The 9,967-nt window shown below is 50.5% G+C and overlaps 1 protein-coding gene across 3 annotated transcripts in view; it reads left to right on the top strand.

The window, feature by feature from the left end:
• Positions 1–74: 74 nt before the first annotated feature.
• Positions 75–9,967, top strand: part of TRAPPC9 (trafficking protein particle complex subunit 9) — a 321,573-nt gene continuing 311,680 nt past the window's right edge. For 2 of the 3 annotated variants that reach the window (XM_039845905.1, XM_039845908.1), the window contains exon 1: positions 6,017–6,610. In XM_039845905.1, the coding sequence (XP_039701839.1) occupies positions 6,027–6,610 (584 nt within the window). In that variant the 5' untranslated portion in view covers positions 6,017–6,026. Of the gene's footprint in view, positions 451–6,016; positions 6,611–9,967 lie in introns of those variants that run through there. The other variant, XM_039845906.1, reaches the window with a different exon arrangement.

Here is a 9,967-nt window from a genome sequence, read left to right as displayed (position 1 = left end):
CGCGGCCTCTCGGGACTGAAGGCGCCCGAGCCCGCTGGGCGGCGGCAGGGCCGTCCCCCTGGGGCGGGACCCGCGCGGGACAAACTTGTGCGGTGAACTCGCCGCTTCTCGGGACGAGAAGGTGTCCGCGCGGTGCTTGCCTGCGACGGTCTCTCCCCGTTTCCCTGCGCGACGTGCATGCCCCGTACCCCACGGGCCCCCGCGGCCACGCCGGGGTGCTTGTGGATGTCGCGCGTCGTGCGGAGACAGGGATGAAACCGCGGGAAGCAGGGCTCGGTGGAGCCCAGCGTGAGCAGCGGGCGCGGGGCCGTGACGGCCTCCGCCGCCAGTTTGAACGAGTGACGGTCGGTTTTGAAAAGACGCTCGCAGCCACTTCCTCGTCCGCCCACTAGCGGCGCGTGTAACGTGAACCTGCAGGGAGGCCTGCCGTCGGGCTGTCCTGAAGATCTGGTGAGGTGTCGTCGGTTTTACTCAGATCGCCTGGCCGACTCATAGTACAGAGGGAAAGATCGTGGCCAAGAAAGATTTTTCGTGTCACAGCTTGATGGAGGAATCAGTCACAGGCCATAACGCCCCCGTGTAACGTGCACTATTCGGTGGTTTTTAGTACGTTGACACCTGTGCGACCCTTACTGTTCCAGCACAGTTTCATCCCTTCAGAAAGAGATTCTGTACCCACTGTCACTCCGCATTTTCTTTCCCGCACCCCCTGGCAGCTAAGAATTTACTTTCTGTCACTATGGATTTGCATATGTTAGGGCGTTTCATATAAACAGAATCATAGAACATGTGGCCTTCTGTGACTGATTATTTTTCACAGTGTTTTCAAGGTTCATCCATGTGGACCAGGATCAGAACTTTGTTCCTTCTTATAGCTGAGTAATAGTCTGTTGTGTAGGTAGAGCACATTGTGTTTATCTGTTCATCAGCTGATGGACATTGTGTTGTTTCCACTTTTGGCTGTTATGAATAATACTGTTCTGAACAAACATTTGTGTACAGGTTTTTGTGTGGACATATGTTTTCATATCTCTGTGCTATAAACCTAGGAGTAGAATTTCTGTTTCTATGGTAACTAACTTTTTGAGGAACGACTAGTTGAAAATATATATTTTTGATGTTTTAATATTTGCGTTAGGTTAGTCTCAGACGCCAGAACTGGCTCTATGCCAGGTGTAATTTCATCATATTTCTCACTTCAAGAAACCAGTAGAAAAGCGTGGACCCTGGAGCCTGGCTCCGGTTTGTCACTTACAGATTAGGACACTGCGTGAGCAGGTGACTGAGCCTGAGGTCCCCCATGTGTAAGATCAAAGATAGTAATGCTTGTTTCTTAGGATTGTTGTGAAAACTACATATGAGAATTTGTGAAGAGCCCAGGGCAATTCCTTTTTCCATCTTACAGAAGACAGACTTCCTCCTGCATTGGTCCCGTGTTTTGAATCTGGGGCGGAGGTAAACAAGTTTGCTCGATGCCAAGCTCCTTTACGGAAAACCCCTGCTTGAGGCTGTGTGGTTTATTGAGCTCTGGCAGGGATCTGATGCTGAAATGTGTTTCTGCACCCAGTGAGAACTGAAAGGGACCCAGGGGATCATTTAGTCCAGGGTGGCTTTGTTCTTTAGACTTCATAGATTGGTAAATTACAGAAAGCTGGAGGATCCATAACAGCGCTGTCTGTTTTTATTTTTGCCCACATAGGACGGTGGAAAAACAACCACCATCTACTCTCACCATGGTTTTATAAAAGCAAGAATGTTTTAACAGCAAAAAACAAGGAAGTTCGTAACCTAAAAATAAATAACAATAATAGTTAATATTTATAAAGTACTTAACTAGATTTACTTTAGTTTTATGGAAAGCTCATACGTTATTCTTATTTTTCTCATTTTACTTCCGACTAGAGAAATTGAATACCTGCTGTCCTCAAACCTGTGTCCAGGACCCACTGTCCACCTCTGTTCAGGCAGATCTGTGTCTGTAACACACTTGCCTTTTTCGTGCATCGATTTTCTCGCTCATGAAGGAGGGGTATCGCGGAGATGGCAGCATAATCTATTGATAGATGAGAAGGGCTGAGGCTGGGCTCTGAAACTCACTGACTTGCTGAACACTAGGCTGTCAGCTCCTTGAAGTCGGATCTTCTTCCTTTTTTAACTCTAAACATTTCGATTATGTAATCCATCCAGATGTATATAATATTTACGTACAGTACAGTCTGCCTTCCCGCTTAAGAGACCATCACCCCTGCTTCTGAGCCGTTTCCCTCTCCAGCTGCATCCCTCTTTGCTACCCGAGTAACCATTATCTAAATTTTTTTTCTTTATAGTTTTACCATATGTGTAAATACCCCTAAACAATGTATCGTTTAGTGTTGCTTGTTTTTGAACTTTATATAAATGAAATCGAGCTGCTTGCATTAATCCACAGCTTGCTTTTTTCGCCCATCATGTTTCTGAGATTCATCTGTGTTCCTGCAGCCTAGCTATAGGTCATTCGTTTTCACTGTTCTAGAGGATTCCATTGTGTTACGAGACCACTGTCTACTTATCCATTCTCCTGACTGCGGACGTTTGTGTTGTTTCTGCTTCTTGCTTCTGTGAACCCTTGTTTATGTCTCCTGCCACCCCCATGCCAGACTTCTGTTAGGAGGGAAATTGCCAGGCCTAGCCTGTCGTAGTCTACACGTGCACCTGTCGCATATGAGTTAGCTTGACATACGTTTTTGCAAACACTTGGTGTTTTTCATACTAAAATGTTTTGTCTGTACACCTATGTTCGTAGTATCATTATTTCCAGTAGCCCAAAGCTAGAAACAACCCAAATGACCCTTGACGATTGAATAAATAAATAAGATGTGGTAAGTACATGCACTGGACTGTCATTCAGCATTACAGAAAAAGGGGATTCTGATAGATGCGACGGTGCGCCTGAGCCTTGGGGACATTATGCTAAGTGAGATAAGCCAGTCACCAAAGACAAATAGTGTCTGATTCCACTGATATGAGGTCCCTAGAGCAGTCAGAGTCACAGACAGAAAGTAGAAGGGTGGTTGCTAGGGCTGGGGGAGGGGGAGTTCGTGTGCTGTGGGGACAGGGTGGGGACAGAGTTTCAGCTGCGGAACATGGAGAAGTTCCGGTGGCGCTTGCACAGCAGTGCGGAGGTGCGCGGTGCTGAGAACTGTGCACTTGACAGTGCTGACGTTTACGTAATGTTTCTTCTACCGCAATGAAAAAATTTGGTCAGTCTCACAGGTATGAAATAGTCTGCCCTGTGGTTTTGATTTGCTGGCTCCTGATCGCCCGTGAGGTGGGGCATCTTTCTGTACATGTCTTGGCTGCCTGAGTTTCCTCTTCACAGATGTCTGTGCGAGCGTGTCGCCTGTGTTCTCACCGGGCAGTGTGTCTTTTCCTCACTCATGGATCACACATTGTCCTGCCCCGCAATGGCACGTCTGCCATTATTTCACATTACCGCGTGCGTGTGTGCGTCTGGTTCTGGGCTCGATTACATTCCACTTTTCTCTTTATCCCCATATCGATACCTTGCCGACTGTAGCTTTTTATCCTCCCACCCGCTTTATTAAAATAAATTGAGTGGTGTTTAGTGCATTCGCAGAGCTGCACAGCCATCACCACCGTCAATTTTAGAACACTTTATCACCCCCAAAAGAAACCCTGTGCCCCATTAGCCGTTATATCTGGTCTTGCTATCTGGTGGACAAATGCCTCTCCCCAGTGGTGGTTCTTTGAGGGTTTCTTGGCTGTTCTTGACCACAAATTAACACGTTGCAGTCCCTGAAAAATTTAGTAGGAATTCTAATCAGAGTCGCATTGAATCCATTTATCAAATTGGAGAGAATCGGCATCTTTGTGATATTAGCTGCTTCTGCCCATCAATATATCTGTACAGAACCTGGCACATGGGAAATGCTAATTAAATGTCAGGTATGTGAATGGTGAGATTTTATACATCATTACCTTCAACTGTAGCCTTTTATAAAAGAAAAAACTAAACCTCAGTGAAGCTAGTGACTCACTTGTGGTCACAAAGAGTGACAGCCAGGGATAGAGCCAACTCAGCGGATTTGGTGCTTGCAAGCAGAGTTCTCGGCCACCCTATGCTCACGAGGGAGCAGCATCCTTTTTGCTAATGATGTGTGCTGATTGGCCACTTTAAATCTCATTACTTTGGCCTTTTCCTTGGGTGTCTTTTCTCTCTGGCGGGCCCGTGTGTGATTTGTGCACACGTGAATAAAAGTCTGTATTCGGAGAGCCCCGCGCTGGTGTAGTTATTGCCTGGCACAGAGAGCCCGCTGCTCTTGAACTGGGAGAAACCATGGCACATGTTGGAATTTCCATTGAGATTCCAGATTCTCAATTTCTGTATACCGTTTTATCTATGTGTGTTTTGAAGCTCGTGGAAGGTGAGGGTTGAAATCTGAAGTCCGTCATGGGTGGCCCCAAACTGCCCATCCCTCCCCTCAGCATCTTCCTCTCATTTCAGGGTGAAAGTCCTGCCGTGAGCATTATAGTGTCTTGTGGAAATGGCCTTTTAATTTTATTGTTTCACCTGAGAGGGCTACTGCCATGATCTCTGTGGCCAAGTTTTGGTGACCTGAAGGCTACTGCCATGATCTCTGCAGCCAGGTTTTAGTGACCTGAAGGCTATGGAATTTGGAGCCCCTGTTTAAGAAAAAGAACAAAAAATTACGAATACAAATTAGATAGAGGGCCACGGATCAGGGCGGGGCATCTTGCAAGTGCGGATCTGAAGCCTAGGTGAGCTCTGTTAGCTTCACAGTACAGCTGCTTCTGGCCCCGAGAACCACGGCCCCTGTCTGGAGTCGGAGCACGCTGAGGGTTTCAGCGGAAGTATTATTTATTTATTTATTTACTTATTTATTTGGAAGTATTTATTGAGTATAGCTTATGGGTTAGGTGTTTTCCTGTTTATGTGGCGTCTTCCTTATTTCATATAGGGAGCTCATTTAATCTCAATAGCCTTTAAAAAAAATTAGACTCTTTATTTGGAGTTACGATATGGAGTTCCATGGAGTCGTAAGAAATAATATTGAGAGAGCCTGTGGACCCTGTGCCAGTGTTCACTAATGGTGCCATTTTGCACAACTGTGGCATGATGTCAAAACCAGGGGACCGATGCGCTGACCCTAGGCAGTTTATGTCATTGTCGTCATTTTTATTCACGATTAAACTGGGCTTTAGCGAAGCTTGCAGGCCTGGCCCGGGTCACCCACACGGTTAGGCTGGAGTCAGATGTGTTCGGATTTACAGGCGGTGCCATCTCCACTTTGATGGTCTGTGGAAGGGGGCAGTAGTCAATTCATTTGGTCATTTATTCATTCAACAAACACTGATCGAGTAGCTCCCATGGTCCAGATCCTTGTGTTGGGGTATCTAATTTAATTCTTCAGCGGTACCGAGATTCGGGTAATGCTGTTTTCTTTTTATTTCGGACCATACTGACTCACAGAGGTCACAAAGCTCTCCCTGGGTACCACTGTCTCCGAAGGAGGGACCGTGCTGTGTTCGACCCCTGCTGTTCTGTCAAGCAGTGTGCTGGGTGTTTTGCGTCTGCAACCTTCCTTACTCCTGACGGATTCTTAGAAGGCTGGTTTTCTTATTCCCATTATTCTGCAGCTCTGGCGCTCAGGCAGATTCCCCTGTGCTTCGTTTCATTATATTCTGCGGAGGGGATGGGGCAGCCATTCATTCATTTGTTCCTTCATTCACTCAGCAGACCTTTGAGCACTGACTCTGCGCCAGTACCTGGCTAGGTGTTGGAAGCAGAAAGTACGAGCCCCTTTTTCTGGGCACTCGGGCCCAGTCCTAGAGTGGCGGTGGCACGGCGGTAAGGGCTGTGGCGCCACGTGCACACCCTGGGGACAGTCTGTCCTCCGCAGCTTCACGTGGGCCGCACACTGCCTTCTGGGGCCCGAGGCAGAGCCCCCTTTGCCACCGCGTGCGCCTCAAAGTCCCCTTTTGTCTCTTTGGGCAGGGACTTAACAATGAGCATCCCCGACTACATGCAGTGTGCCGAGGACCACCAGACGCTCCTCGTGGTGGTCCAGCCCGTGGGCATCGTCTCGGAAGACAACTTCTTCCGGATCTACAAGCGGATTTCCTCCGTGAGCCAGATCAGCGTGCGCGACTCGCAGCGGGTGCTCTGCATCCGCTACCGGCACCACTACCCCCCGGAGAACAACGAGTGGGGCGACTTCCAGACCCACCGCAAAGTCGTGGGCCTCGTCACCATCACGGACTGCAGCTCGGCCAGGGACTGGCCGCAGACCCTGGAGAAGTTCCACGTGCAGAAGGAGCTCTATGGCTCCACGCTCTACGACTCCCGGCTCTTCGTCTTCGGGCTGCAGGGGGGCGTCACCGAGCAGCCGCGCACCGACGTGGCCTTCTACCCCAGCTACGACGACTGCCAGGCCGTGGAGAAGAGGGTCGAGGACTTCATCGAGTCGCTCTTCATTGTGCTCGAGTCCAAGCGTCTCGACAGGGCCACAGACAAGTCCGGGGATAAGATCCCCCTGCTCTGTGTCCCATTTGAGAAAAAGGACTTCGTGGGGCTGGACACGGACAGCAGGTAAGTTTATCCGGAGGCCGGGGTTCCTTGGCTTCGTGCTCGGGGTGTTCCCTACAGGGGACAGGTGGGAGTCAGGTGGCACTTGACCACAGCGAAGGGGTAGAAAAGTGTGGTCTTTTGGTTTTCAGACTTTTAAAAACAGGACAGCCTTTATTCAAGGGGACTTCCTGAAGGGCGAGTGTGTGTATTTCCTCCCCGTTTTCAGCTGGGACCCCCAGTGGGACCCCTGGAGCTGCTGTCCAGTACGGTAGCCACAGCCACTTGGGGCTCTTGTGCCCCAGAGAGGAGGCCACCAGTCTGAGCAGAGATGTGCTCTGAGCAAAAGGCACATCGGGTTCAGAGACAGCACAGCAAAAAGAATGCGAAATATCTCGTTAATATTTTTTATATTGATTACCTGTTGAAATGATATTTTACATCTATTACGTTAAATAAAATGTGTTATTAAAATTAGTTTCAAGTGCTTGTTTTTTACTTTTTTAAACGTGGCAACTAAGAAAACTTAAATTTACTTAGGTGGCTCACGTTTTATTCCTTTTGGACAGCACCGCCCTAGAGCAGTTTGAAACTTGTGTTTGGTCTTTTGCCTCGGGTTTATGGACGAGGGGCCGAATCTGGACTGGCAACAGAACTAGGTGCCAGCTGAGCGGGGAGCGGAGCCCGTGTCCCCTGCCTTGCAGGCCGGGCACTGTGCACAGGTCAGACCCCGTCTTCCTTTCTGGGACCCACAGAGTCAGAGTCCTGGCTTGTAGTCAGCCAAGATGAGTGTCAGGATGTCAGAAAGGCCATTAGGGACTTTCCAGAGAGCCCCTTACACAGGCGAGAGCGTGGTCATGGTCTCTGTGGAACAGGCGTGAGGGCAGAGCAGGAAAAGGCACTTTCCCGGCCTTCGGCCCTCAGCGTGACTTTGCACCAGAGGTGCAGCGTCGCTCTCTGGGCCGTTTCCTTCCCCTTTGCCCTCTGCTCTGTCTCCGTGTTGCCACAGTGGCATCTGTCCAGCAGCAGAGGACGAGATGCAAGCGTAGGCTGCGACCGTTTGCCAAGAGGTGGACCCCGGATAGCTGTGTCACTCTGGCTTTGTGCCTTGTGCCCTCTGTCTCTCCTCCCTCCTCTGTAGACTTCTGATGATGGTCCTGCAGGTGACGATTAATGACATAACGCGCATACGGCTGAGCGCTCACCGCAGAGTCGGTGCTCGGTGTGTTTCTTGAATTGACATAAAGGCAAACACTGCCTTTCTCTGGTCGTTGGTTCGTTGGTGGAGAAAATGTCAGACTTGAGAAAAAATTGACCCCGGCCAGACCTGTGAGTGAGAAGCAGAGTAGGCCAAGTCACACGTGCGTGTGGTGCCTTGCAGGGTCTGGAGTGATTTCCATTTCCTCGCCGGACATGTTTACGTGGCCTGAGGGAAGGACAAGGCATGTCATAGCCACGACCTGCACAGAATCCTCGCGGTGGCCCCGTGGTCCCATGTTAGTGCTCCCCTTTCGCTCCTTGCCGCTGAGGGGGCGAGGGTTAGGAGGCCGGGCGACTGCTGAGGGCAGAGCTGCTGAGTCCCCCGGCTGCCACCGAGCGGGGCTGCCCAGCGCACTCAGCTCCCTGCACTCCCTCGGGTGGGCGTGTGGGCTGGCTTCTCCCCACGGCACAGGCTGAGGGCGATGCCGGAAGCCTGGGCAGGTAGCGCTGCTCTGACCCCTGGACCAGTGCCTCCTCCTCTGCTCCACGAAGCACTGGTGACATTATTTTGCTCATCGGCTCTTCGGCTTTGCGGCCACAGACCCACCAGAGAAGGTCCGCTTGATTTTGTCTTTTGAAACCTATGCTTGCCATTCGGTGGGAATAAGGAGAATGTTTAGGCCTGTGTGCCTGGCGTGTAGTGGCTGATGATATACACAAGTGTTTATGGAGTGTCAGGCCCGGCTGTGGGCTTTGGGAACCCAGCAACATGTTAGACGCCGCCCCCCCGCCCCTCCCTGCCAGCCTCCTCTTCAATTCTAACAGCACAGGGAACACTCAGCCATCATTTTGGTTTGGGGCAGGTGCAGAGCCCAGCTCGTACCTGCAGCTCTTGGAGGGAGTGCTAAAGAGTGTCCAGCCTGAAGCCAGATGGGTTTTGCAGTGCAAAGGGAACTGTCTAGATGCAGGTCGGGTTTCGGTTTGAGGCTCGGACCTCCCTGATAGGCGCCCACTGCGGGTGGGGCTTCCCAGGAGCACCAGATGCCCGTGGGTCTTGCTCTAATGTCACCCGCGTCCCCAGTCTCGTCAGAGCCCGTGGTAAATCCTCGTACACGGAGTGTGGTAGCGTCAAAGTTATTTTTGTTGTCGTGTGTTTCTAATTTTTACTTGTTCTCTCTTTTCTTTCACTTTTTTTCTGTCATACCGCGCTGTGAGTACGTGGTTGGGCCTGAAAGGCAGGCCGTGCGCACAGTGCATTGCAGATGGCCGCCTCTCCCTCTGCGCTGCCTTCTCGTCGCCTTCACTGCTTGAAAACAGAACTGACCGCTGCCTCCATCCATGTGTTCTCCTGGTCATTCTCTTATTTTCTAATTTTTTTTTCTGAATTTTAGCTTTATTGGCACGTAACCCACTGATGTTTGATATCTGTCAAAACACTTGCTTTGGGGAATTTGTTTGGTCTTACTCAGTATTTGTGACCATTGAGCCCTTATTAACTTTTTTGTTTGTTTTGATGAAATGAGATGCCAGTCGATTTAGGCGGCTGCAGAGAGACATTTTATGGGCTGTTTTGACTCAGAAAGTCGAAGACTGTGGTGCCTTGCTTGATTCCGGCTTTTAGATAAGCGCGATAGGCACGTGATTCTTGGCTGCCGCTGGGTGATGGGCATGCTGGTGCTTCTTGACTGGCAGTCACTGGCGTAGGGGTGCCCAGCACAGGGCGTGCTGGCCACGGAGGGATGCTGTGAGAGGACACAGCTACCAGACTTTCTTTTGCTTTCACCTCAAGCATGCCATGGGCCTTACTTCACCTTAGTGACTTTCCTTCCCAAAGGGGCAGGGGCTACTCTTAACATCGACACCAATCCCGTGTCCCCTTTATGAGGGTGCCTTTTCTACGTGTCCGGAAAATACGGCCTTCTCGTGAATAGCCAGTGCATTTGGCTCTCGCGGACGGGGACCTCTGTAATTGACCAGCGCGTGCAGACCCAGACGTGAGCTCGCCTTTGGCCGGTGCAGGACAGCCCTCCCTCTTCGGTGGCCTGTGACTCAGCACACACTTACTGTGAGCAGGCCTTGTCCTGGATCAAAGCTGAGGTACACTCAGACAGATGACAGGACTTGCCACTGACCACGCTATAGGATGGGCTGAGGAAAAGGAAGTCCAGAGGGCTTGTGGGC

This window comes from Pteropus medius, unplaced genomic scaffold (genome assembly GCF_902729225.1).
Source record: "Pteropus medius unplaced genomic scaffold, Ma_sr-lr_union100, whole genome shotgun sequence".
In the NCBI taxonomy this organism is placed as follows: domain Eukaryota; kingdom Metazoa; phylum Chordata; class Mammalia; order Chiroptera; family Pteropodidae; genus Pteropus; species Pteropus medius.
Note: the sequence above shows the minus strand (reverse complement) of the source record. Positions and strands in the feature narration are given on the sequence as shown.